Consider the following 25,701-nt stretch of genomic DNA (forward strand, 5'->3'; position numbering starts at 1 on the left):
GGGCGGAGCGACGTGCGCGAGACGTGTCAATCACCGTAGGCTCCCGCCCCACCCGCCAGTCGGACCAAACCAAATGCAGCGCGATGGGGGGGCTGGGGGGGGGGGGGAAATGACCAGACGGGACAAACCACGAACGAGGTCTCGGGGGGGGGAGAACCACCCGCCCAGCTCACACCGCGACCCCTCCCAGCTCACACCAGGCAGGACCTAGAGAAATACCAACTTTAATACAACCGCCAGTTCCTTTGGTATAGCGGGGCAGGGGCTGCGAGGCTGCGCTTTGGCTTGGGGGAGTTACACTGTGCATGCAGGGGGGTCCTCCCGCCAACCCCCCGGGGCTGCCCGGAGCTGCCCTTGCCCAGCCGGCATGGGCAGGGAGGGAAGGGGACATGGTGGCAACGTGTCCTGGAGCACAAGCATGTCACGGAGGGGGTACAGGGTGCTGGGAGCACGGGGGAGGCTCTGTAACCAGCCCCTGCCCTTGCATAAGAGTGTGGGACCTGCGGGGTCAAGGCACAGAGTTAACACGTAAAGTGATCCGGTACAGTCGAGGGCCTCGTGCTTGGGGGAGCAGAGCCCCCCACGGGCCCCCTCCTTGGCCCAGGGGCCAGAGATAAGGACAGGCTGCCTCTGGCTCAGGGGGGCTCAGCCCTGCCAGTCCTGAGCCCGTGCTGGTGAGCACAAGAACGGGCTGGGTTTTGGTAGGAGCTGAGCTGCTCTGCAAAGGCTGGAACAATTCCCTACCCTGCAAGCACTCACAGCCTGAGCCCCCCATGGCCACCAGCTCCACGTGGTGAAAGGAGAGAGGCCCTGTCCTCAGGCAAGTCCATGCTCAGTCCTGGTGGAGCACCTGGAGAGTCTGAGGGCTCCCTGGGGCACGGAACAGGGCGCAGGCTGTGCGTTGGGGTGCCCTGGGCGCTCACAGTCTCCTCTCCACGGGCTGCTGCAGGCACATCTCACTGCCGGCTGAGATGATGGGCAGGTGATTGTCCATGTGGTAGCTGATGAGGTGGCTGACGCTCTCAAAGCGATGATCTTTTGTCCTCACCTGAGGGGACAGAAAATGGGTGCTCAGGCTGCTGTCAGTGCCCACGTGAGGCCACAGCTACCACCCTGCATGGCACGGGCTGGGCACAGAGCTGGCACTGCAGGCTCCAACCCATGCTCTGCCCATCCCCAAAGCCAGTCCAGCAGTGCAGAACCCCAATGCTCTGGTGGCTCTTGTAACCCCAAGGACACCCCGTGCTGCCCCAATCTCCATCCCCTACATGGACTCACCACTCCCTCGGGATCCACGAGCAGCAGATGCTTGGGCTGCCCACCCTGCAGGCCAGTCAGCACATACTGGCCCGGGGTGGTGGTGCTCTCCCTCACCAGGAAGTCCCCGTTGACCTTGAGCAGCTTCTCGGCCTCCTTGCGGCTCATTTTGCCGTGGTACCAGGGCTCCCTCCTCAGCTGCTCCTCCATGGAGGCCACAACCTGGGCAGGGGGCAGCCCCACAGGCACAGAGGGGGGCACACGCAGGGCATCTTCAAAGGGCTCTGCAACGACAGAGGAGCTTTGTAGGAATGTGCCTCTTGTTGAGGGAGTGACAAAATTATCCTTTGTCCCTTTAAAAAGAAAATAAGCCCAGAAGTTTCTCTTTTTGATTAAAAGGCATCTCATAGGACTTGGAGAACTTCACTTCAAACTTAAGGATAGCTAACTGGACACGAGCTAAAAAGTCTTGCTTGGGCAATTTACTAGAAAAAGAAGAGAATAAAGAAATTAATTGCTTTTGTGAGGGGCTTTTGTTTTACTAGGGGCAGGAGGACTTCTTGTACTTGGATTGGTTTTTCTCTGTAAAGAGTTTGTTATTTGGCCTTTTATTGAAACATTTTGTTTCCAGCACTACCACAGAAGCCATCCTGCTGTTTTTATGCCTTCTAAGGTAGCTGAGCTATCTTGGGTGTGATATAAATCTCCAAGAGCTTATGAGACCTAGCTCGAGGAGATTCCTAATTCAGAGCAGGGGGACCATGACCAATCCCAGAGCCACCACTACACAGCCCTGGCTGTTCACTCACTCATGTCAAAGAGGTCCCTCTGAGTGCTGCCGTTGGCTGTGGCAGGGGTGCTGGCAGCTGGAGCTTGTCTTGTCTTGTCTATGTTCTGCACGTTGACGTAGGACGGGTCATCAAAGAGGTCTGGGCGCCCAGCTGTGCCTGCTGGAGCTGGGTACTTCTCTCTCCCTGCTAGCAGGAGCACTGTGGTCAGCAGGGTGGGCTTCAGCCCACCTTGGCCCCCCCCCATCAGAGCACTGGGGGTCCATGGGAGAGGATGGAGACACCCATCACATTACCTTGGGCAGGAGTGTGCTGCTTCTGCGGGTCAAACTCCCCACCGGATTGGCCAACAGGCTGCAGGGAGAGGCAGAGATGAGCCCCCATCCCCTTTTCCCGCTCACCCCCCTTCCTGCTCCCCACACCCCAGAGACACCAGGGAGACACAAACAACCTTCAGCAGAGCCCATGGCCCACTCAGGGTCCCTACACCTCCCTTATCAGATGGTGCCTCCCCAAGAGGACGTGCCCAGAGCCTCACCAGTGTGGCACCCAAGTGATTTGGGGTCTGAGCTGCCCCATCCTGCAGCCGCATGTCCACGACCCCCCCAATGGGAGGCTCCTTGCCAGGGAAGTCGTTGTAGTACTGGTGATCTGGGGCTGGTTCCTCCTCTTCTTCATCCCAGGCAGAGCCATCAAACCCTGCCATCCTGGGGGAGCACAGCACAGATAAGCCAGGGCTGCATCCCCTCTCCAGAACCACCTTCCTCCTAGTCACATCACCCTGCTCTGACCTGTCACAGACATCTTTTATGAAAAATCCTTTCCTTAGGATTTTTCCTCCTGAGAAGCTGAGAGGCCTCAGGAACAAAATGTAAACAATGATTATCTGCTGCTGTGGAATGCAACAGGTGGATCTGTGACTGGCCCATCTTGGATGTTTGTAATTAATGGCAAATCACAGCCCAGCTGGCTCGGACAGAGAGCCTGAACCACAAACCTTTGTTATCATTTTTTGCTATTCTATTCTTAGCCAGCCTTCTGATGAAACCTTTTCTTCTATTCTTTTAGTATTGTTTTAATATAATATATATAATAAAATAATAAATCAAGCCTTCTGAAACATGGAGTCAGATCCTTGTCTCTTCCCTGTTCCAAGAGCCCCTGAGAACACTGTCACACTGACCTGTCATGGGGGGTCACCAGCTTTGGAGGGTTCTTCAGGTACTGCTTGAAGCGCAGCTCGAAGGCCTGCCCGATGGTGCTGATCACATCCTGGGCCAAGCCCTCAGGACACTCCAGGATATGGCAGGCTGGGTAGGAAACACAGGGCTGGGATTGTGCAACTCCAGCACCAAGGTTCTCCACCCCTGAGCCTGCCCTATACACCCCAGAGCTTTTTTAGGGGTCACCCAGCTCCCCCCTACGTTGAGCTGATCCTGAACACCTCCAAAGTGGGGCTCTGGCATCGAGGATCCCCGCAGCACCCTCACCTCTCTGATTGACGGGGTCTTTGGCAACGTAGGCAACGTATTCAGCTGTGTCCTGTGGGTGAGACAGCAGCAGTGAGGCTGGGGCAGCTGGGGAGCACTGGGCAGAGGGCACGGATGGGGATCCTGCAGGTACTCACCGGGTCTCCCCCTGATGCGAAGGAAATCGACTGCATGTGGTGGTTGGCGATGATCTGCAAGGTGGAGAGCTTGTTGGACATAGCCAGGAATGCCTTGTCACCTACCCAGGGATGGCACATCCTGCTCCTTCCCAGGGCTGACTTGCTATGGGGGCTCAAAATCCTCCAGAGCCCTGGTTATGAGCCACACACCACCAGGAAAAGGACTGGGACATCACAAGGACTGGGGTCAAAACCAGGAGATCAAGGGGATTTGGGTCTCACGGTCTCCAGGAGAGATCCCACAAAGCACATGGGATATTCCTCCCACCTCTTCAGCCCCAGGGACTGTGGGGAGGTGAGCAGTCATCTCACAGCCCATGCAGACATTCCCTGGGGAGGCTGGGGGCACCCCCTGCCCCAGCAAGATCTGAGCTACATGAGGATTCCTGCTTGTCCAAACCAAATCAACCCCTCCCCATTCTCACCTGCTTGCAGTCTGAGGCCATGAGGTTGAGGCTGCTGGTGGAGATGGTCAGGGTGATGGGCATGCCTGCAAACTTCAGGTTGCTCTTGCCCAGGATGGAGTTCAGGGAGCGGCTGCAGGGCTAGGGGCAAATGGTGGCATAGAGAAAGGGCTCCCCAGACCAGAGAGCCCAGCAGCAGGAGGACAGGGCACATCCCACTGCTGCCAGCAGAGACGGGCACCTTGTCCTCACCAGTGGCTCTGCCCCAAGCCTCAGCTGGGAGATCAGAGCCCTGGGCTGAGCAGCACAGCACAGCACAGCACAGCACAGCACAGCACAGCACAGCACAGCACTGCCAGCTGGGCTGGGATCTGGTCCTTGGCTCTGTGCCCAAACCAGCCACAAACACCCCCCCAGCAGCTTCCCAGCCAGGCCTCACCTTCCTCCTCCTCACGGCTCCCTTGGCACCAGGCACAGCTTCACATACCAGCCCAATGGCCTCCCTGCAGGGAATGCAGTGAAATGTCAGCCCCCACAGTGCCTGCCTTGCCCCAAGAGCCCCCCAAACAAACACAGCACTCGGGACAGTGGGGACACAGGGATCAGCACAGGAGAGACAGGGTGACAAAGTGGAAACTCTCAGGCGAAGTGAGAGTTTCTTTGGGTGGGCAAAGTGCACTGGAATTAGTGTTTGATGGGCTGCAGCAGCCCCTGGCCCCCACTGAAAGGCCCAGACAACTTCCTCACCCCTCCCCAAAATGAGCAGCCCCTGGGGGAGAGGCAGAGCTCACCTGGTCACCTGTGTCCTGGTGTTGAAATCCAGAGCCCTCATGGACTGGAGCACTTCCACACAGCCCATGTACTGTGCAAGAGAGCGAGGTGAGCTTGGCCAGCCATGGAGTTTGTCCCCCGAGCACCCCAGCTCACAGCAGTAACTTCCCCAGGAATCCCACTGCCCTGTCCCCCACCCTTCCCAAAGATCTTGGTGCATCCTCCCACCAGGAGGTCCCCAAATCCCCACAGTGCCCCTTCCCAGTGTCCCCAGCACTCACCCGCACATGGTAGGAGACCCCAGAGCCCATGACTTTGTCATCTGGGTGCAGCCAGCCACGGGTGGGTTTGTTGACAAAGCTGCCGTGGCGGGTCCACTCATCACCCCCCAGCTGGCCGCCTTCCACCCGCGTCTTCTTCCCACAGCTCAGCTTGTTCATATCCTGGGAACAGACAGTGACAGGTCTCCCTGAGCCGGAGCTGGCACCACCCCCTGGCACTAGTGCTGCCATCCCAGGGGCACCAGGTTCCCCTGGGCTGCTGCTGGCTGCAGAGCCCCGCAAGCTGAGCAAATTGGCGGGATTGGAGAGCTTCAGGTTGGCCATTTTGGGGAAGAAGGAGCAGAGGGTGGTAGGGCTCTCCTCCAAGTCAGGTGAGAGCTCCACGAGAGGTGCAGCGTGGCTGAGGGAGGAGGACAGGGAATCAGGCAGAGACTGCATGCTTGCAAGGGACTCCACTGGGGAGGGCAGCAGGCCTGGCACGGCCTCCTCCGGAGAGGAGACAGACTCGTTCCTCAGGTGGCTGTATTTGCTCTTTTGCAGGAGATCCATGCTGGAGGCAGGTGAGAAGGGCCACAGGCGCCCTGTCCCTGTGGCAGTAGGGTGGATGCAGCCAGCTGGGCCTCACAGGGGCCCCACAGAGAGTCCAAGTGCCTGCAGCCGCCGGGAAGCTGCCCCCAAGCAGAAGCCTTGGCTGAACTCTGTGCCAGATCCACGCCAGCCCCACATGGCTGGCAGGGAGAGCTGGGCCTGGCACGCCGGGCAGCGGGTCCAGGGGCTGCCTGGCACAGCTGATCAGTCGTGATCAGCAGCAGAAGGATGTGCAGATCCGTTCAGACTGAGAGCAATGCGCCACAGCCAGGAGGAAACGGGGCCGCGGAGCTGCTGGCACAGGGAGGGGAGCTCAGAACGCTCTGGGCTCAGCCTGGAGGTCCTCAAGCAACAAAACCCATTGTCTTCATCCAGCTCCAGCTCCCTCTGCCCTGCTGCTGGGCTCGGCACGGCCACCCTCCTCCTCCCCTCAGCTCGCTCCAGCCCCTGCGCCGCTGCCCGCTAAGAGGAAATCAAAAGCATGAATATTTAAAGCCCGGAGATGAGGCAGACACAGAGAGCATCCAAGCCCATCCCAGCCCTGCTCCGAGCACTGTCCAGGAGGGAACGAGGTCCTTGTGTGGCAGCCAGCGCCACCCAACCCACGTGCCGGCGGCGAGCAGCTGCTGTTGGCTTGCCGGGCTCTGCCGGGGGGAGCAGCAGCGATGCTGAGATGACAGCGGCGCTCGCAGCTTCCTGCAATACGGGGACATGCAGTCCTTTGACAGCACAGATCTTGCCTGGAGGGCTGCTGGGAGAACAGAGGACGGCCAGGAGCAGGACACAGGTAAGGCAGGGCTCAGCACAAAGCCCCAGCCGCGGCGGGGAGCCCGTGGGAGAGGCTGCAGCGAATCGCTGCTGCTTCCCGCATGCCGGCTGCTCCTGCCGGGAGCAGAGACGGAGGGGCTGCGGCTGATCGGAAGAGCTGTGCTGACTCACGGGCGGCGGGGCAGGCTCTGCCCGGCTGCGCTGGGGCTGGGGCGGCAGCGCAGGAGGGGCTCCCGGCGAGGGGTGGGGACGCCGCGCTTATCTGGAGCAGAAAAATCAAGGTCACAGGCGGAGCTAGCGGGAGAGGGCGGCAGGAACGTGCCGGGGGGGAGGAAAAGTTGGCCCCTTCAGCGTCGGGGAGCTGGGTGAAACTCCCACCTGTGGATCAGGGGGCTCAGGGGCAGCTCTCCCCTGTTGTCATACCTTCGGCGCACTTGCATGCAGCAGGAACTTGGGCCAGCCCGACTGTGCTGCCCTCCACAGCCCCGGCCCCACTGAGGGATGAGAGTTCCCCCCATCCCCTCTAGGATGGGGCAAGGAGTTCAGACAGAACCCAGGATCACAAGCCAGATCCTTACGAACCACCAGGTGCTCTGTCCACAAACCAAAACTGGGTAAACCCAGGCCAAGGAAAAGGCTCTCCCTGCTTGGAGCCTTTCCCCAGCACTGCTTGGCACCGGCAGCTGCCTGCCCCACTGCCATGGGGACAGGGACAGCCACCACAGGGCTGGAAATTGCCCCATGTGATTCGAGGGGCTGTGGCACCATGTGAGCCTGTAATTGAAGCATCTCCTTGGCCATGCCCCCCAGCTCAGCCACGGTGGTCCTACAGGCACAGAGAGCCTGGCACACTGCCATGGGGACAGGGACAGCCACCACAGGGCTGGAAATTGCCACCTCCTTGACCTGAGGGGCTGTGGCACACACGAGTGGGGCCATCACTGAAGCAGCTCCTTGGCCAAGCCCACCCACCTCAGCCACCTGGTCCCACAGGCACAGAGAGCCTGACACACTGCCATGGGGACAGGGAAAGCCACCACAGGGCTGGAAATTGCCACCTCTATGATGTGAGGGCCTGTAGCACACATGAGTGGGGCCGTCACTGAAGCAGCTCCTTGGCCAAGCCCCCCCAGCTCAGCCACGGTGGTCCCACAGGCACAGAAAGCCTGACACACTGCCATGGGGACAGAGAAAGCCACCACAGGGCTGGAAATTGCCACTTCTGTGATGTGAGAGGCTGTGGCACACACGAGTGGGGCCGTCACTGAAGCAGCTCCTTGGCCAAGCCCCCCCAGCTCAGCCACCTGGTGCCACAGGCACAGGGAGCCCGTGCTGGCTGTTCCTCACTGCCTGTCCCCTCCAGGGGCCCCTGGCTGCTCAGTCAGAGCTGTGACCTTCCTGTGGCCGCAGCAGCACTCCTCTGAAGAAAAGCAGGAAGCCCGGAGGCAGGAAGCTGCTGGCCCGGTGAGGGGCCAGTGCAGCCCTGCTGCCAGGGGAGCCTGCCTGGGCAGCACCAAGCGGCCGCAGAGCACTGGGGTTTGCCCATGATGGACAGAATGGTTGATGTGGGCCTGGGCTTGCCTGGCACGGCAGCTCTGTGAGCCCTGATGCTTCCCCAGGATGAGAGCAGGAGGGAATTGCAAGGGGGCAGGAGGGTCTCCTTGGCCCCTTTGCCATCACCTCCAGGCAGCAAAGGGCTCATGAGCCTCCCAGCTGAAGCTCCTGCTCAGACACATTGTTGCAGCCATCTTTTATGAAAAATCCTTAGGATTTTTCCTCCTGAGAAGCTGAGAGGCCTCAGGAACAAAATGTAAACAATGGTTATCTGCTGCTGTGGAATGCAACAGGTAGATCTTTGATTAGCCCATCTTAGATTGTAATTAATGGCCATTCACAGCCCAGCTGGTTTGGACAGAGCTGAGCCACAAACCTTTGTTATCATTTTCTTTCCTATTCTATTCTTAGCCAGCCTTCTGATGAAACCTTTTCTTCTATTCTTTTAGTATAGTTTTAATGTAATATATATAATAAAATAACAAATCAAGCCTTCTGAAACATGGAGTCAGATGCTTGTCTCTTCCCCAATCCAAAAACCCCTGTGAACACCGCCACAGACACATCTCTGCTTTTATTAGCTAGAGTAATTCCTGATTTTGTCAGAACCTTCAAAGCCAGTCTGTAACAGCCTATTACAAGATGCATGGCAGCTCTTGGACACCAGAGGTGCTGCCATCACAGCCCCCCAGCCCCATCAGAGCTATATTACATCAGAGCTGCCCCTCAGCGGGCTCTGAGTGCACAAGGCAAACCTGGAGATGTGCAAAGGCACAGAACACCAGCCCTGCCTCAACAGGCAGTCCCAAACCCCATCCCCATGCTGCAGCCCTGCCCCTTGCCAGGCAGATGCCAGGAGCTCCTGCCCCTGCAGCAGAGCAGCTGGAACAACTGCCCCCAAGGAGCTCTGGGGACATGTCCTGCTCCATGTGCCCTGCCACCACAAAAAGATCTGGATCATGAGGAACAGAGGGATGTGGACCACTTTCAGGCACCTGAGACTGGGAATTCACACAGCAGCGGGGCAAGGAAGAGAAGCAGAGTGGGGATGCTCAGGGCTCTGCTACCAACATCCTCCCTGGGAAAAAACTGGGAGCCAAGTCAGAGGCCTGGAACACAGCAGTGGTTTGGCAAGAAATCACAGCAAGGTGCAGGCGGCCACACATACAAACCTCACACTGGGCAGGAGACCCCCTCTGTCCAATGCTGAACCTCTGAGGCAGGGGAGAAGCAAAGGAAAACACTCAAATCCAGCCAACAGCTGATTTTTCCCCCACTCATCACAGCAGCATCGAACAACATTTACTCTCCTTCACTCTGAAGAGGGGGTTAGGAGATCCCAGTGCAGATGTGGGGAAGAGGCTGGAGACCTCCCAGAAGGCAGAGGAGGCAGGCAGGATCCACCACCGAAGCCACTGAGCCCTCCACCGAGGTCCTTACCACATACTCCATCGGCGGCGGAGGGCAGGGCAGGCCCCGGGCGGGGAGCAGACACAGAGCCCCTCTCGTCTGGCACTCCAACCTGTGGTTCAGGGACAAACAGGGAGTTAGGCAGCCCTGTCCCAGCCTGCTGAGGTGGCCATGGTGCCAAGAGGCAGACCCTGCTCCTCCATGCTGTCCACAGGTGGTTGGGGTTGCGGTTGCCATGCCACGCTGCTGGCACAAAGAGTAGGAGAAACCTGGAAGTTGCCTTCTTGCCATTGGAAAGAAGATGGAGATGGGATGTGCTGGGACAGGAGCACCAGGCTGAGCCTGGCACTGCTTGGTTCCGATGGTATGGGGGGCCTAGAGTCACTCTGTGACCCTGTCTAGCCCAAAAACCAGTACAGGAAAGCCACACACAAGGAGGAAGAGCAAAGGCAACCAGGGGGGCAGAGCTGCCCCCTCCTGCACCCCTTCAGCTGCCACCCTGATGCAAAACTATACATAGAGCCCCCAGGGCTGTGTCCCTTCCTCCCAGGGGACCAGTGAAGACAAAAGTCATGGAAAGAGTCTACAAGGGGTGAGCTGGCAGAGGCAGGAAGCTCTGTGAGGGGAAGACAAGGCAAGGAAAGCTCTTTTCCCACTCCTCTCACTGCCACTGCCCAGCCGAGCCTGGTGGAGCAGGGCAGGGCAGCAGCCATGATTTACTGCCTGGCAGCACTTGTACCTTTATCTGTCTGTGCCAGCTGTCACCAGCAGCTCGGAAAGCAGTGAGATAAGAAGGGCTGTGCTTGGCCATGGCTGTGCAGATTGACCCGTGCAGCACCACACCATTGCCAAGCAGAGGTGGTGACCAGGACACCGAGGCTGGTGGCAGGGAAGGAGCACCTGGACCCAGAGCCAGGGGGCTCAGCCTTACCAAAGGCCATCTGTGTCCCTCCCGAGGATGGAACACTGCTTTGCACAGCTCCAGAGGGGATTCCCCCACCAAAGGACAGTGGGTGGATCCTCAAGCTCTGCTTGGCTGAGAGGAGATGGCATCTTCAGCCCCTCTGGCACAGGCTGGCAAGCATGGAAAAGAAATGCCCTTTGCTCACAGACTTCTGCAGCGCCAACGTGGCAAGCAGGGCCCAGGTCAGCTCTCCTTGGAAGCCGTGTCCGTGGTCTACACTCTGTGCGGGTGACCCCATCTAAGAGATTCAAGGGGAGAAGCAAGAACAGACGGGCACAACACGCTGCTGGAGAGCAGACACACACATCTCCAAGGGGGAGCAGCTACACAGCAGCTGGGTACGCTCCAGGTGCTCGCTGCTGCCTTACTCTGAGGCACAGAGGGCGGGAGGGCAGCACCCAGCACCGCAAGAACGAGGAACCCTCCAACCCCAGCCGGAGGTCGTGCCAGGCTCGGGGTTGTCCCCAGACCGTGCAGCGCCTCCACAGCCGGTGTCCTTCCCGCACCGAGGCACAGGCAGCAGCCGCCACACCGGGTGGGTCACCCCCGGTCTCAGCACGGCGCGGCACCGGCTCCTCCGCCCCCTGGTCCGGGCCTGCCCCACACCGGGCGAACGAGGCAGCTGCGAAGGGCGGCTCGGCCCTCACAGCACGGGCAGCGGCGGCGGCGGTAGAACCCCGCAGAACTCGTTCCGCGGAAAGCGGCGGCGGCGAAGCGGCGGCGAGCGGTGCGGCCTCAGTCCGGCGACACAGCGGCCGCGGGGAGGGGCACGGCGGGGCCTGGCCCGGAGTCCCGGGCCTTTAACGCGGGTCCCCCCCACCCCTTCCTCCGTCCGCGCTCCCTCACCGCCCCGGCCGGCGCGCGCTCACCGGGCACCATCGGTCACGCGCGGGCCTCGCTCTCCGCCGCTCCCCCCCCCCCTCCCGCCGCCCTCACCGCCACTCACTTCCGGCCCGCGCCCCTCCGGCGTGGGCCCCGCCGCGCCCGCGCCACGTGACCCCCACGACAGCCAATCACCGGCCGCACCCGGCCCGCGGGAAGCGGCGCGGCGGCCCCGCCGCCTCGCGCGCGTGCTGGCCAATGGGCAGCCGTTCCGCCCCGCCCCCGGCGCGGCGCTGGCCAATGGGAGCGCGAGGCGGCGGTGTTTGAAAGCGCCGCGGGGGGGCGGGGGGCGCCAACGGCCGCCGAGGGAGGGCACGGCGGGCCTGTCCCGTCATGGCGCACAAACAGATCTACTACTCGGACAAGTACGATGATGAGGAGTTTGAGTACCGGTAAGGAGCGGGGAAGGGGTGCCGGTAACACCCGCTTGATAAGGATGCGGGGGTCTCGGTTACGGTTTGCTGCGGTGAGGGAGGGAAATGCTTCGGTAGTGTAGGATTAACGGCTCGCGAGTGGGAGGGGAGCGGGGGGTGAGTCGCTGGTGAGGCAAGAGGGGAATTATCCTGGTAACTCAGGGGGTCCCCGTGAGGGTTCTGTATGGGATCGCGGCGCTGGTGCCGGTAACAGCTCTCCGGTAGAGAATGAGGAGGTGTTCGGGGTGCCCCGGTGTTGACTGAGAGGTGCGGGGCTGCAGGCACGTGATGCTGCCCAAGGACATCGCCAAGCTGGTGCCCAAGACCCACCTGCTGTCGGAGTCGGAGTGGCGGAACCTGGGCGTGCAGCAGAGCCAGGGCTGGGTGCACTACATGATCCACGAGCCAGGTGAGCCCCGCGGGGGAGCGGGTGGCGCCCAGGCGGCCCGGCCTGACCCCCTCTTTTGCCCCGCAGAGCCCCACATCCTGCTCTTCCGACGGCCATTGCCCAAGAAGCCAGAAAAGTGAGTGGCCCCTGGTCTGCCGAAGCTCTCAGTCCTTCCACTCTGAGAAAACACCTTTCTCCTCCTTCTTCTCGGCATTTCTCGGGGGCTTCACCCCCTGATCCTCGACGCTGCCTGAGCGTCTTTTTGTCGGCTCAGTACCGGTTCCGAGGGCCCTTCCCGTTGCGATGCCTCCAAAGCTTCAATAAAGTGATGTTTGGGAGCTGTCTGTCTGCAGTACTGGGGGCAGCTGGGCTGGAGGGCGAAGGGGTCCGGTCCCGCGGGGGTTCCCGAGGAGGCTGCCCGGGGTCTGGGGGAGCCTCCCGGGCTCACGGGAGAGGGCACGGCCGTGGATGGAGCTACACCGATACCCCCCTCTCCCGGCCCCTGCGATGGTTCCGTCCCCGCAGGTCCCGCCTCTCTGCCAATGGGATCTGGCGGGGCCGTGTGACTGACGTGCGGGCCGGCCTATGAGCGCGCGGGGCGGTGTCGCGGTGTGCGAAGGTGCCCGGGCGGCTCCATGTGGGGGGTGCTGCGCGCTGCGGGGAGGGTGCGCGGGCCTTTGCACGCTGCCGCCTGCCGCCTCATGGCCGCTTCGAGCCCGGCAGCAGCGGTGACCCAGGGATCCGCCAGCACCGCCGGCATCATCATCATCGGCGATGAGATTCTCAAGGTGCGGCCGGGGACGGGCCTGGGCTGCGGGTATGGGGCGGGCTGGGGTGTGGGGTTGCGGCGCTCCGCTGTCATGGGCGTCTGCGGTCCCCTCAGGGCTACACGCAGGACACGAACTCCTCCTTCATGTGCCGGCGGCTGCGGGCTCTTGGCGTGAGCGTCGCCCGCATCTCCGTGGTGCCCGATGATGTGGAGGCCATCGCCAGCGAGGTGGCCGCCTTTGCTGCTCGCTTCACCTACGTGCTGACCTCGGGCGGCATCGGCCCCACGCACGACGATGTGACCTTCGAGGCCGTGGCTAAAGCCTTTGGGGAGAGGGTCGTCCTCCATCCCGAGCTGGTGGCGCTGGTGCACAAGTTCTTCGGCAAGACGGAGGAGCAGTGCCCTGAGATGAAGCTGGCTCGCATCCCCGAGTCCTCCCGCCTCAACTACGGCACGGACGGGCACACGGGCAGCGCCTTCAAGTACCCGCTGGTCAGTGTGCGCAATGTGTACATCTTCCCCGGCATCCCGGCGCTGATGGAGCGGGCCCTGGATGGCCTCGCTCACCTTTTCCGCAGCAAGCAGACCCATTTCCACTCCCGCACCGTCTATGTGGCGTCTGATGAGATGCTCATCACGCCGGTGCTGGATAGGGCTGATGCCGCCTTCCGGGGCCGTGTCAGCTTGGGCTCGTACCCAGACTGGACCAGCAATTACTACCGTGTGAAGCTGACCCTGGACTCAGAGTCAGAGCAGGACCTGGAGGAAGCGTATGGCTTCTTGATGAGGGAGCTGCCAGCGGGTGTTGCTGTGCCATTGGTGACAGACTGTGTCTCTCCAGCAGCTGTGGAGGTTTATGGCCTGGCTGAGTCAGGTACTGGGAAGAGGTGCTGCAGCACAGCTCTGTGCTTCTCCTGTGCAGCCTAGCAGGGCCGGGGCAGTGGGAACACCAGCCTGGCAGCAAAGCTTGCCTGTTGTGTGCTGGGACACTTGAGGCATGCTGCAGCTGCAGTGGGCTTCATCCCATACAGGTGGGAATGGGACCTGTAACCTCAGAGCTGGTGGTGGCAGGCTCTGAGAGCACAGTGTGCAGCAGTAGCTGCAGTGCCACAGTTCCTCAGTGCCCTCATGATCCCTGTCATATCGTGGCCCACGTCCCTGGGCTGAACAAGCTCTTGGCTGTGGTACCAGAGGGTGAAGTGCCCTGGGGCCGTGCTAAGGGAACATGAGCTGGGCAGGCACCAACTGTCCTGTCCTGGCAGGCTCGGCCCTGGGGCAGAAGGTGGCAGCAGCCCTGAGAACCATCGAGGAGGCTTTGGACCAGTACAGCCTGGTCCAGCTCTGCGTGGGCTTCAACGGGGGCAAGGACTGCACAGCCCTGCTGCACCTCGTCCATGCTGCAGTGCAGAGGTACCCACGCATGGGGCTCCAGGCTGGGGCAAGGCCCAGGGGTCCTGCAGACCCTGGCCAGGGCTCTGGGGCTCTTGCTTGCTCCACCCTGGGGGATGAGCAGATTCCTGGGCTCTAGCTGGTCGGATCTGGACGCTGCCTTGCTTCCAGTTGCCATGGGTCAGAGTCCAGCTGCACTGGGTCTCTCTGCAGGCGGTTCCCAGCAAGGAAGGAGAAGCTGCAGGTGCTCTACATCCGCATTGTGTCCCCCTTCCCTGAAATGGAGCAGTTCATTCAGGCAACAGTGCAGAGGTAGGAGGCGCAGCGGGGTGGGCAGCTGCCCAGGGGCTGTGCAGTGCAGCCTGCAGCCAGCTGCCCACCCTGCCTGTGCAGGTACGGGGTGCAGCTCTGCACTGTGGAGGGCTCCATCCGGGAGGCCCTGGTCCAGCTGAAGGAGCAGCAGCCCCAGCTGGAGGCTGTCCTGATGGGAACGCGGCGCACGGACCCCTACTCACGCACCCTGACCCCCATGTGTGCCACAGACCCCGACTGGCCCCCTTACATGCGGGTGAACCCCTTGCTGGTACGTGGTCTGTGAGCCCACCCTGCTGTGGGGCTGGAGCTGTCGCCACAGGGCCTGGCAGGGGGATCTGATGGGGCTGGGAACCAGCAGTGATCCACCCCCATCCTGGACAGCTTCTCTCACAATTCTCACTCCCCCAGAGTATTTGCTGCCCCTCTGTGCAGCTGTGGGTGCCCCTTGCTGCAGTGATGCTGCTGGGTGCTGTTGGGCAGGGCTCGTTCTTGCCTGCTGGGGGGGTTGCCCTGTGTTTGGGGAGGTGCTGGGAGGGCTGGTGGTGCTCCCATGACCACCTGGCTCTCCCAGGTGCTCTCTAGGAAGGTCTGGTTTGCTACCCTGGGATTCAAGAGAGCAGCATTTTGCCTCTGCCTCAATCCCTGCCCAATTCTGCCTGCAGGACTGGACCTACCGGGACATCTGGGAGTTCCTGCGCAAGCTCTTTGTCCCTTACTGTATCCTCTATGACAGGGGGTGAGTGCCCGGTGCTGCCCTTCTCACATGCACAGCCAGTGGCCCTGGCTGCAGTCCTGCAGCTGCTTCTTCCCTCCACAGCTACACATCCCTGGGGAGCATGACCAACACAAAGAAGAACCCAGCCCTACGCTGCACCGATGCTCAGGGCCGGGAGAGCTACAGGCCTGCCTATGAGCTGGAAAACGAGGAAGAGGAGCGCACCTCCCGCCAGTGAAGGCCACGTTCTGGGAGCCTCCTCCCCTGGAATGCTGCTGAGAGTGACACTGAATAAAGCTGCTGCCTGTCAGCACTAAATAAACCTGCTGCAGTCTGCACTGCGCTGGCACGTGGTCTTGTTGAGCCCTGAGGGCTCCATGGGGCAGGAGTGGGAGGAACAAAAGGGTCCCCAGGTTGTGCCCTGTCCCTGCACCCACTATTGTGGGAGTTTTGGAAATGCAGAGAATGTAGCAGGTTCCAGTGCTTGCCAGGGCCCCACACATCAGCACTGCTGCCTCTCCCACTGTGTCAGATCCTGCTGGTTCCTCATGGGCCATGCGCCTCCTCTGGAGCATGGCAGCCTGTCTGCGGGGTGCCCCCCAGCAGGTGGCACGGGTACAGGCCCTGCCACTGCCAGCACCCACTGCCACCTCCCTGGGGCTGCACCTGGGCTCCTGGTTGCTGCGGCTTCTGTGGAAATGCTTCTACTTCCTTCTCTGCAGCTGGTGCATCCGTGAGCTGCTGGACTAGGGAAGGAGCCTCCCAGTGTCCCAGGACCCCGTCAGCCCCTGCCTGCCCTGGTGCTGTGGGTGAGTGACCTGCCTGCAGCTTGACTTGGCATGGTGCTTGGAATGTCATAGGGGCCTGGCTGTGGTGTTTGGGGGTGACAGAAACCAGCCGTGGTGCTTGGAAGGTGACAGGGGCCTGGCTGTGGTGTTTGGGGGTGACAGAAACCAGCCATGGTGCTCCTGGAGTGAGAAGGGCCTGGCTGTGGTGTCTGAGGGGAGGCAGCCTGGCTGTGGCAGTTCTGGGCGTTGAGAGGGTGTGGCCTTGGTACTGGTCAGTGCATTGTTACCCCCTGTGCCTCTCTCCCCTCCCCAGGACTGTCCTGTTGCCCTGTGCTGATGGAGCTGATGGACTTCTGGCGCTGAGACTCTGCTCCAGCCTGTGCTCCCCCTGATCAGAGACCCCAATAAACCTGAGCAGTGCCTGACTGGCTGCATCTGTTTGGGCAGAGCTCTGGCAATGTCTGTGTGACTCTGTGTGTGTCCCCAAACCTCCTGATCCCAGCCCCGGGTAGCACTCAGGCACTCCAGCACACCCCTTGCCCCTGTCCAGGACTGAGTGTCCCCACATCCCTTGGGGCCAAGGGGCAAGAGTGGGGGGCTGCCTGCATCTCCTGCCTGCTCCCCCACTCCTGCCTGTTTCCTGTTTCACTCTGTGGGAAGCACCTAGAGCACAATATCTCCAATGAGCCCAGCCTGGCTGTGAGCTGCAGCAAAGGTCATGGCTGTGGGTCTGTGAGCCCACCCTGCCCCACTGCTGCCTGTGCTGCTGCCTGGCCCCAGCACAGGGGAAGCTCTGCATGCCCCGTCCTCGGCAGCAGCGCTGGCGCCAGCGTGGCCTCCCTTATCTCGGCGGGAAGTCAGGAGCAGGAAGCCTGGCCCGGCGCGGGATAAGGGTCCCGTTTACATTAGCTCCTTTGTTGTGGAGCAGGCTCCCACCCTCACCCACTGCCCGCGGGGGGGCCCCCGGCCAGGTCAGGATCTGAGGGGCAACAGAAACCCTTGTCCAAAATGCCACGAGGGGCTTAGGTGGTCCTTGCAATGATCCCTGTGAGGACATGAGGAGGGATGGGGTCTGCAAAGACTCTGCCTTGTGGTGTCCCCCTGCCCAGATCAGCTCTCAGCTGGACCCTGCCCTGTGGTTGTGCACTGGTGTCTGTGGTGCTTTTTGGGCTCCTGGCTGCCTTGGTAGCACCGTGCTGGGCATCCCTGACCACTGCAGCCCGTGCATCTTGTGCCACGTCCTGGTGTGGTAGCCCTGATGTGCTGGCCCTGGCGGTGGCTCAGCCCCAGGGCTGGCTGGGATGAGGGAAATCAATGAATTCCCCAAACGGGAAGGTCCGGGGGAGGGGAGAGCACAGGAAAAAGTGCAGGCAGTGACGCGTGACGGGCAGAGCAGTGCCGGCCGCCCCGAGAGCGCAGCCCCATGCAGTGCCCTGGAGCCTCTCACCCACCTCCACCGCCCACCGTGAGTGAGCCCCTCTTCTGCAGAGACCCCTTCCCCAGCCCAAATACAGACAGACAGGGGGTGAGAGGGGAGCGGGTGGGTGCTGTGGGCAGGAGCACAGGCAGGTTCCCCAGCAGTGAGGGTTGGTTTTGGGCTCGTGTCTGATGTGACCTTGGGGATGCCAGCACCGTGCCCTCGTGGTGGGGATGCCAGCAGCAAATCCAGGCAGAACAGCCTTGCCAGGGATCTGGGTGGACACAGAAAGATGCACTGGGACCCCATTGGAGCCACAGCTCTCTGAGGGCACGGGGGGTGATGCCTGTCTCCATCCTGCAGGTGGTCCCCACGACCACGGCATGTTCCGTTCGCGCCGAGCCGGGCTGGTGCGGAGGCTGTGGCGGCAGCGCTGTGCAGCAGCCAGCCCCGAGGACGGCCCCGCTGCCCTCAAGCCAGCGGTGCATGCTCTCTTCAAGAAGCTGAAGGATGAGGAGCTGGAGCTGCTGGTGCAGGTGGTGGAGAGCCGGGGCGCCTGGGAGTCCGGCTGCGTTCTGGCACCACGGGGGGACCCACGAGGGGTCAAGCAGGGGCTCCCCCCTCAAGTCCTGCTCTGTCGCCTGTTCCGCTGGCCTGACCTCCACCAGTCCCATGAGCTCAAGCACCTCTGCTACTGTGCTGGGGGCCAGGGAGCCTGCGGGGACTTGGCTGGGCTGTGCTGCAACCCCCATCACTTCAGCCGCCTGGCTGTACCTGGTGAGTGCTGGTGGCAACGCTGGAGGCTGCCTCGCCCAGCTTGGCTCTGACCCCTGCTCTCTGGGGCTGCCTCAGGGCTCCAGTGGGCTCCAGGGGGGCAGGATGCACTCCCAGCCTCCTATTTCCTTCTCTCTCCTCTGCAGAAACCCCGCCACCCCCGTACTTGAAGGCATCCTGTGGTCCCTCCTGGCCAGAGGAGCCCCAGCTCATGGAGTTCAGCTACGACGGTGGGGACTGGTGCGGTAAGCTGGGCCCGGCACACTGGGGAGACGCACAGGGCACAGCCCTCTGCCACACCCAGCAGGCAGGAGGGCACTGGGCAGGGCTGAACCCCTGAGTCAGGAGCAGAGATTGGAGGGGACAGAACATGAAAATCAGGGAATGGAGCCAGCAGTCACTCCCAGCAGGAGGAAAAGACTCCGACAGGGGATGAGGGGTTCCTGCTCTGGCCCAGACGCCCCCCCGTCACTGAAGCTGCTGTTATTTTTGGCAGCGCCAGGCTCCCTGCTGGAGGAAGCGCTGCCTATGGGGACACACACAATGTTTCTTGACGCACACAGCCCCAGCTCCCGCCTGGCTGCTGGCCACCAAGGCCACCAGCTGCCACTGCCCCACCTTCCCCTGCACTCAGGGACCAACCCCCCTGACAGCCCTCCCCCAGCCCTTGACCACGGCACTGGGGGACTGGGAACAGCTCCAGAGGCTCACACCCAGCGCAGGACTGTGCGCTGAGGCATCCCTGGTGCGCCACGTCCATCTATCTGTCCTCGCACGCCCTCTGTGCCCACTCCCCTTGGCCCTTCCAGCTGCCTGCCTCAGTCACATCCTGCTGGTGACAGCTCTGCTCTCCCCTTGCCAGACACCAGTCTCTCATGGAGCACCATCACGGACGGCTGTTGGTGCAAACTGGCTTACTGGGAGTACCGGACGCGCGTGGGCCGCCTGTACGCCGTGCACGAGGCGTCGGTGAACGTTTTCTGCGAGCTGCCCTGGGGCAGCGGCTTCTGCCTGGCACAGCTGCCCGCCGCCTACCGCAGCTGCGCCGTGCGCCGGGCACGGGGCAAGATCGGCCGGGGGCTGCGGCTGAGCCAGGAGCCGGGGGGAGTGTGGGCCTACAACCGCAGCGAGCACCCCATCTTCGTCAGCTCGCCCACCCTGAGCCCCCCCGGGCTGCCTGTCCTCAAGGTGCTGCCCGGCTACTCGGCAAAGGTGTTCGATTATGAGCGGGCAGGGGGCACAGGGGGCTGGCAGCTGCCTGGGGAGGGGCCCTGTGACCCCCACAGTATCCGCATCAGCTTTGCCAAGGGTTGGGGACCCTGCTACTCCCGGCAGTTCATCACCTCCTGCCCGTGCTGGCTTGAGGTCCTGCTGAACCAGCCACACTGAGAGTGGAGCTGGTGGGGGGGGGGGGGGTGCCAGGGAGGTCTCCCAAAGCAGGTTGACAAGCTGGGGGCCCTTCTACTGTTCCTCAGCCTGTGTCTTCCAGGGCTGTGTTGCAGCAGGATTGTCCTGGCTCTGGGGACTCTGTGCCTCAGTGCTGACTGGATGCAGTGCCCCTCTTGCAGGGTTCACCACCTTGCCAGCACCTGCTTCCCCCAGCCATGGGGCTCTCAGTGACACAGGACACTATTTAATATCTTTTTATTATTATTATTATTATTTTAATGTTTAAGTTTATATTAATTTATCTATTTTTGTAAAAAAAGCAGAGCATGAGGCAGGAGTCCCCATTGTCAGGGCCAGGCCTGGGGGGTGGCAGCTAGGGCTGGTGGGGACAGGGGGAGCAGGAGAGAAAGGAGGTGAGAGGGAATGGGGAGGAAGGGGAAGCTGTGGGTCTAGGTGTAACTGCAGACAAGGGGAACGGGAGTGAACTGGTACAGCTGGGGGGGGGAGGTGGGGCAGGTGAGCACAGCTGGAGTGAGGGACGGGTTAGAACATCTGGATAGGTGCAGGGCAGGTCAGAACATCTGGATAGGTGCAGGGTAGGTTAGAACATCTGGATAAGTGTGGGGCAGATTAAAACATCTGGATAGGTACGGGGCAGGTTGGAACATCTGGATATGTGTGGGGCAGGTTAGAACATCTGGATAGGTACGGGGCAGGTTGGAACATCTGGATAGGTATTGCATAGGTTAGAACATCCGGATAGGTGTGGGGTAAGGTTGGAACATCTGGGTAGGTGCAGGGCAGGTGCAATGGGGGGGACAGGTGAGCACCCCTGGGGTGGGGACAGGTTCAGGGTTACCTAAGCAAGGTCCCAGGCCCGGGGGCTCCTTCAGCCGTTCTGGCAGCATGCGGGGAGCCCCGAGCAAGCGCAGCCGAGGGGATCCCGGATTGCCCGTGTCGTGTCTGCTGTTTTTATCCTAAATAAACGGTGCCACGGGCACCAAGAGACCCCCGTGTCCCTCCGCGTATCGGTGCCGCCCACGGGGCTCGGCTCCGGGAGCCAGCAGTGCCCTCTGCAGGCGGCCGCCGCGGGCCGCGATGACCACCCGGTCCTTCCTGCCACGCCGCCGGCCCGGCTGAGCCCGCGGCCCCCGCCCGGCCCCGCTCCTGGCCCCGCCGAGAGAGGTGAGTGCGACCGCACCGTCGGCATCGCCTCGGGGGAAGCGGGGACAGAGAATCACCGGGAGCACAGCCGCGGGCAGCGGCGGAGAGCAGCGGCGATGGCGAACCGTGGCCCGAGGGGACGGGCGGGGAGCGATGGAGCCGGGGGTCGGTGGCAGCCGCGCCGAGGGTGAGGTTGTTCTGCGGGTTCCCCTCTCCGCCCCGCGGCAGTCCCGAGCCTGGCGGGCCGGTACCCCGGACGGGGATGCAGGTGCGCGGTCAGAGGGACGGAGCCGGGAAGAGCCAAGCGGGTGGCTGGGCGAGGCGCGGCGGCAGGTGCCCGGTACCGGGGCCTGGCGAGGGGGTGGGGGTCCCGTTCTCGGCCCCGGCTCGGTGCCCCGGCGCGGCCCCCCCGCCCACTGACATAACGTCTGCGCGGGGCCGTGTTTGCCTTGGCAGCCCCGGAGCGGCGGTGGCTCCTCACACTTTCCGCTAGCGCCGGGCAGTGGCCGCGCTCGGAGCCAGGCGCGGGGGGGCCGGGGTGAGCCGAGGTGAGCCCCGGGGCCGCCGCTGCCTCCCTGTGAGCCGGCAGCGGCCAAACAGGTTGCGCGGGGCCCGCGCCCAGGCACCTGCGGAGGAGCCACCCCGCTGGGGGCCGCCGCGCCCCGCTCCAGCGCCGCCGACAACCGGGGACTGCTCCCCGCGCCGCGCCCTGCCGTGCCACGTTCTCCGTGTCCACCTCTCCATCCCTCCGTGCCCGGCACTCCAGTACCCCGGTGTCCGCTCCTCGGTGCCCGGTTCCCGAGCTTGATTCTCCATCCCCCGTACCTCACTCTACGCACGGTTTCCCGTGCCCGGCACTCGAAACTCTCCCTCGGTGCGCACTTCTCGGTTCTTACCCCCCCCCCCCCCCCCCATCCACCTCCATGCCCGGTTCCCCGCCCCCCCCGTGTCCGCGGGGCGGAGCGGGCAGTGCCGTGCCGGCCCCGGCACTCGGCGGCCGCAGCGGGCGGGGCGCGCTCGGCGCCTGGCACCGCACTCGGCGCCGGTGGGGGCCGCGGCGGGGCCGTCCCGTGCTCTCCTGCCCGGGCCGGGGCCCGACCCCCGCCCGATCCCGTTAACCGCCTCTGACTCAGCCGCCCCCCACCCGCGCGCCCCGGTCCCGCGGGCCCGCAAGACCCCCGCCCTCCCGAGGGGGGTGGGGCGGGGCTGATGGGCGGGGCGTTCCACCAATGGGACGCGTGACCGCCGGCGCGCTGCCCAATGAGGAGGCGGGGGCGGGCGCTTCCTGGAGCCCCGGCGGCGGCGGCGGCGGCGGCGGCAGCAGTGGCCGGGGGGCGGGCGGGGCGCGGCGGCGGCAGGTGAAGGCGGAGGCGGGGCCGGTCTCCGGGACCGGTCTGTGGCTCGGGCGGGGTGCGCAGGTGAGCGGCACTGGGTGGGAGCGGACGGACCCACCGGCGGGGGTTGCGCGGAGGTACCGACCCACCGGCAGCGCGATCGGGATCGGGACGGGGACCGGCGCGGCGACCGCTTTTTGCCGCCCGGTTGCGGTGAGTCGCGCTGATTCGGGATGCTGCGGGCAGCGGGTGGGCGCGGTTGGCACGCGATCGCCGCACGGCCCCTGTGTCCCCACCCGCCGCCGGAGCCGGTGGACACGTCGCCCATGGGGCGGGGGGTGTCACTCGTGGGCTGTTCCCGGTCCCTGCGCACGGGGCTGCGGGAAATCGGTGACATCGGCAGGTCCCCGCTGCGTGCCGGGGCGGCTGCCAAGGCTCCGCTGTGCTCCTGTTGCGGTGCTGCTCCATCCAGCCAGGGTCCCCCGCAGGTCTCCCACGGGTGACCGGGTGCTGCCACCCCCCCTTCCCAACCCGGTGAGCAACTTGGCGGCATGCCTGGCGCACCGGGTGGGGACGGCACCGTTGCAGGAGGAAGGCAACTCAAGGAGTCCCTTCTGCACCCATACTGGTAGAGTTGGAAGGTATCCCAGTGTCCCAGCACGCTGTGCCGCGCTGGTGAGCCCCGGCCCTGGCGCACTGGCAGCAGCAGTGGGTGCCTCTCCTCGGCTGTGCAGTGGTCCCCCGGGATCGGTGTCATGGTAGCACCTGCCAAGCACCGGTGGACTCTGCCCCGTGCGCCCAGCCCTGCCGTACCTGTCCTCGTCCCCCTGGCTGGCTGCCCCCGGCCGCTGTTTGCCCGGGGCGGGGTGCGGTATTTACCCTCCCGCCGGAGCAGATCCACGTCTTGGGCCACAGCCGCCCTCGATCCGTGCCTGCCTTCACTTGCCGAGGGGACACAGCGCCGGTTTTGTCGCGGGGTGAGTCGCACCGTGCCTCAGTTTCCCCCACCACAGCCGGGCTGGCAGGAACGGGGTCAGCCTGGTATCCCCGGTACTACCGGGGGCACGTGGCAGCTGCCGCCGCTCAAGGCTTCGGTGGTGATGCTGGTGCTGGGAGGGAGGGACTGAGCTCGGCAACTTAAAAGTGGGCGCATGGAGAAGGGGAAACTGGCGCAGCAGAGAGAGCGGGGCAGCGGGGCTAGGGGCGTCTGTGCCGGGCATGGGTGCGGAGGTGCCAGCTGTGTGTCGGGGGGCACATCCGTGTCGGGTCCTGGGGACCCCCCGAGCCCCCCTGGCTGGGCGCGGGCTGCCCCCAGCGCTGCGGGGCTGAGCCCGAGGCTGTGGCAGCGCGGCTCTGCCAGCTGCTGCCGTGCACCCTCAGTGCACACGTGGCACGAACGGGACAGGCCCGAGCACACGGGGGCGGGAGGGGCACGGCGGGGCTGCGGCCCCAGCGCGGCCCCCGCTGCACCCCAGCCCTCGAGGGGCGGCTGCTGCCCCGTGCGTGAAGCAGGAACTTCTTCAGGGCAGGCGGCGGATGATGAAACCAGGGAGAAATCTCTCCTGGCAGCAGTGTGGGCTGCTGGCGGGAGCCCCCGGGAGCCTGCGCTCCCCCTGCGCCACCAGCGCTGCCTTCCCATGGTAACTCCACGGCAGGAGCAGGCAGGGTGCCGGTGGGAGCGGCCGCCCCGTCTGGAGGATTGGCGCCCGCCTGGCTCCCCGTGGCAGCACCGGCGTCCCTGACATGCCCCGAGAGCTGCATGTCCACACCCCAGCAAAGCCCCAGGGCGGTCAGAGGACCCGCTGAGGGGCTGGGCTGAGACCCGTCAAACTCGCTTCGTGCCAGGAAGATGGCGCTTGGGTAGCCATGCAGGCAGGGGAGGGAGGCGGTGGTGCCGGGGCTGTGGCCGGTGACCTTCGGTGCACCCGGGCATGCCGTGTGCCCGGGGCTGGGCAGGTCTGTTGGCATGCAGGATGGTGCGGTGGGAGCCACGGTGATTTGTATCCCCAGAGCTTCTGGCATGGTTTGATGGAGCCCTGGGCAGGCAGGGGGACCAGCCCGGGTGAGGGAAAATGAAAGCAGGTGATGCGGAAGGAGAAGTAGGTCAGGCGAGCTCTGGCCTCTCCCGGCAGCCTCGGTTGCACTGCGTGCTCCTCTCTGCCCAGCTGTCTCTGCCATGTCCCCAGGCCCCGTGGGCAGCAGCTGGAGTGGGTAAGGGGGTCCTGCTGCCAGGCTCGGGGTCCCGAGCACGGTGGGTGCCAGGCACTGCCGACACTGAACGCCAGCAGGGTGGAGAATGTGGCTGTGCTAGCTGACATTCATTGGGTACAGAGACACCCCAGCAGTTTTGCTTTGATTCCCCTCCCCTGGGCAACCATCAGGGCTTGGAGCCATAGCAAAGGTAACAGGAGCATTGCCAGCCCCACTGCAGGGCCAAGGAAGTGAAGGGAGGAGACCCTTGTGCCCTGCTGGGGTGGCACAGGGCAGCTGGTGTGGTGTGGACATCACGGCAGGCCCTGGGGCTCCACAGAGGCTGCCCTGTGCAGCCCTGGGGCATTGCCCTCCCTTGCTGCAGGGCTGCGTGGGGTCTCCTCAGTGCCACTCTGTGGGCTGTGGCGGGCACGGCCTGGCTGTCGGTGCTCTGTGGGCTCGGGGGGGCTGGGGGGGATTAGGATCTCCTGCCCCCCTTCCCTCCCCGGGATCAGCCGTGGGCAGCGGGGAGCTGGCAGCAGGCAGCTGCCGTGGGGGCGGAAGCCGGGCTATTTTGGAGGGTGTGGAGGGGGGGCTGTGGGCTGGCACTGTCCTTGCCAGGTGACCCCACCGGGAGCAGCGCCACCCTGGTGCCAGCATGGAGCGCTGGGCGCACAGCCTGTGCCACTGGGGATGCTCAGTCCCCGGGGTGCTGTGAGGACATGAACCCTACATGTTGAGTAGGAGGTGCCACCAGCTGGGGGGGCCCCTCGGGGCTGTGCAGCACAGTGGGACCCAGGGGGTCTGGCTGCCCTCCAAGGGCTTCCCGTGACTGTGCTGCGGGGCCAGCAGCTCCAGAGCCAGCTCACCCTGGGGCCAGCCAGCAGGCCCACTGGTAGGTGAGCCTGTCCCAGGCTGGTGGCTGGCAGAGCCTTCCTTCCTTCCTTCCTTCCTTCCTTCCTTCCTTCCTTCCTTCCTTCCTTCCTTCCTTCCTTCCTTCCTTCCTTCCTTCCTTCCTTCCTTCCTTCCTTCCTTCCTTCCTTCCTTCCTTCCTTCCTTCCTTCCTTCCTTCCTTCCTTCCTTCCTTCCTTCCTTCCTTCCTTCCTTCCTTCCTTCCTTCCTTCCTTCCTTCCTTCCTTCCTTCCTTCCTTCCTTCCTTCCTTCCTTCCTTCCTTCCTTCCTTCCTTCCTTCCTTCCTTCCTTCCTTCCTTCCTTCCTTCCTTCCACCAGTGCCTCAGACGTGACACCCAGAGGCCACACGCCCTTGGCCACATCTGTCCTGGCAGGTCAGGGTGCTGCTGCTCTGTGTGAGGATGTGAT

General features: G+C 63.4%; 4 protein-coding genes across 12 annotated transcripts; 3 read left to right on the forward strand and 1 right to left on the reverse strand.

The window, feature by feature from the left end:
• Positions 1–208: 208 nt before the first annotated feature.
• Positions 209–11,424, reverse strand: SHC1 (SHC adaptor protein 1). 9 transcript variants are annotated; one of them, XM_059490440.1, is made up of 14 exons: positions 11,324–11,368; positions 9,521–9,602; positions 5,171–5,332; positions 4,910–4,980; positions 4,558–4,621; positions 4,140–4,259; positions 3,673–3,726; positions 3,536–3,587; positions 3,229–3,355; positions 2,584–2,752; positions 2,342–2,399; positions 2,067–2,231; positions 1,279–1,541; positions 209–1,048 (listed from the first exon to the last, which is right to left on the reverse strand). In XM_059490440.1, exons 2-14 carry the CDS (start codon positions 9,530–9,532, stop codon positions 920–922), a joined length of 1,446 nt encoding a protein of 481 aa, XP_059346423.1. In that variant the 5' UTR covers positions 9,533–9,602; positions 11,324–11,368; the 3' UTR covers positions 209–919. The 9 variants fall into 9 exon arrangements, with proteins under 9 accessions (XP_059346423.1, XP_059346422.1, XP_059346418.1 ...); XM_059490439.1 differs by having other exon boundaries at positions 2,067–2,234; XM_059490435.1 differs by having other exon boundaries at positions 2,067–2,234; positions 5,171–6,049; positions 9,253–9,602; positions 11,324–11,344.
• Positions 11,425–11,623: 199 nt separating this feature from the next.
• Positions 11,624–12,475, forward strand: CKS1B (CDC28 protein kinase regulatory subunit 1B). Its single transcript, XM_059490434.1, has 3 exons — positions 11,624–11,728; positions 12,031–12,158; positions 12,225–12,475. The coding sequence occupies exons 1-3, from the start codon at positions 11,670–11,672 to the stop codon at positions 12,275–12,277; spliced, it is 240 nt and encodes a 79-aa protein (XP_059346417.1). The 5' UTR covers positions 11,624–11,669; the 3' UTR covers positions 12,278–12,475.
• A 271-nt stretch (positions 12,476–12,746) lies between these two features.
• Positions 12,747–15,842, forward strand: FLAD1 (flavin adenine dinucleotide synthetase 1). The gene is made up of 7 exons (XM_059490417.1): positions 12,747–12,925; positions 13,021–13,780; positions 14,169–14,316; positions 14,509–14,607; positions 14,689–14,878; positions 15,273–15,346; positions 15,428–15,842. Exons 1-7 carry the CDS (start codon positions 12,773–12,775, stop codon positions 15,561–15,563), a joined length of 1,560 nt encoding a protein of 519 aa, XP_059346400.1. The 5' UTR covers positions 12,747–12,772; the 3' UTR covers positions 15,564–15,842.
• Positions 15,843–17,515: 1,673 nt separating this feature from the next.
• LOC132084908 (mothers against decapentaplegic homolog 6-like) lies at positions 17,516–20,702 on the forward strand. Its single transcript, XM_059490189.1, has 4 exons — positions 17,516–17,578; positions 17,894–18,307; positions 18,451–18,549; positions 19,167–20,702. The coding sequence occupies exons 2-4, from the start codon at positions 17,914–17,916 to the stop codon at positions 19,691–19,693; spliced, it is 1,020 nt and encodes a 339-aa protein (XP_059346172.1). The 5' UTR covers positions 17,516–17,578; positions 17,894–17,913; the 3' UTR covers positions 19,694–20,702.
• The last annotated feature ends 4,999 nt before the right edge of the window (positions 20,703–25,701 follow it).

The sequence above is a fragment of the Ammospiza nelsoni genome, chromosome 28 (assembly GCF_027579445.1).
Source record: "Ammospiza nelsoni isolate bAmmNel1 chromosome 28, bAmmNel1.pri, whole genome shotgun sequence".
Classification (NCBI taxonomy): Eukaryota; Metazoa; Chordata; class Aves; order Passeriformes; family Passerellidae; genus Ammospiza; species Ammospiza nelsoni.

Bases quoted from the DNA above. Each gene is read 5' to 3' on its own strand.
- FLAD1 (XM_059490417.1), top strand. From the start codon at position 12,773: ATGTGGGGGGTGCTGCGCGCTGCGGGGAGGGTGCGCGGGCCTTTGCAC. The intron at 12,926-13,020 runs GTGCGGCCGGGG...CGGTCCCCTCAG, and splicing joins TCGGCGATGAGATTCTCAAG to GGCTACACGCAGGACACGAA. The intron at 13,781-14,168 runs GTACTGGGAAGA...CTGTCCTGGCAG, and splicing joins TTATGGCCTGGCTGAGTCAG to GCTCGGCCCTGGGGCAGAAG.
- CKS1B (XM_059490434.1), top strand. From the start codon at position 11,670: ATGGCGCACAAACAGATCTACTACTCGGACAAGTACGATGATGAGGAG. The intron at 11,729-12,030 runs GTAAGGAGCGGG...GCGGGGCTGCAG, and splicing joins GATGAGGAGTTTGAGTACCG to GCACGTGATGCTGCCCAAGG. The intron at 12,159-12,224 runs GTGAGCCCCGCG...TTTGCCCCGCAG, and splicing joins CTACATGATCCACGAGCCAG to AGCCCCACATCCTGCTCTTC.
- LOC132084908 (XM_059490189.1), top strand. From the start codon at position 17,914: ATGTTCCGTTCGCGCCGAGCCGGGCTGGTGCGGAGGCTGTGGCGGCAG. The intron at 18,308-18,450 runs GTGAGTGCTGGT...TCTCCTCTGCAG, and splicing joins CAGCCGCCTGGCTGTACCTG to AAACCCCGCCACCCCCGTAC. The intron at 18,550-19,166 runs GTAAGCTGGGCC...TCCCCTTGCCAG, and splicing joins CGACGGTGGGGACTGGTGCG to ACACCAGTCTCTCATGGAGC.
- SHC1 (XM_059490435.1), bottom strand. From the start codon at position 5,719: ATGGATCTCCTGCAAAAGAGCAAATACAGCCACCTGAGGAACGAGTCT. The intron at 3,356-3,535 runs GTGAGGGTGCTG...TTTCCTACCCAG, and splicing joins AGACCCCGTCAATCAGAGAG to CCTGCCATATCCTGGAGTGT. The intron at 1,542-2,066 runs GTGAGTGAACAG...CTGTCGTTGCAG, and splicing joins GAGGGACCTCTTTGACATGA to AGCCCTTTGAAGATGCCCTG.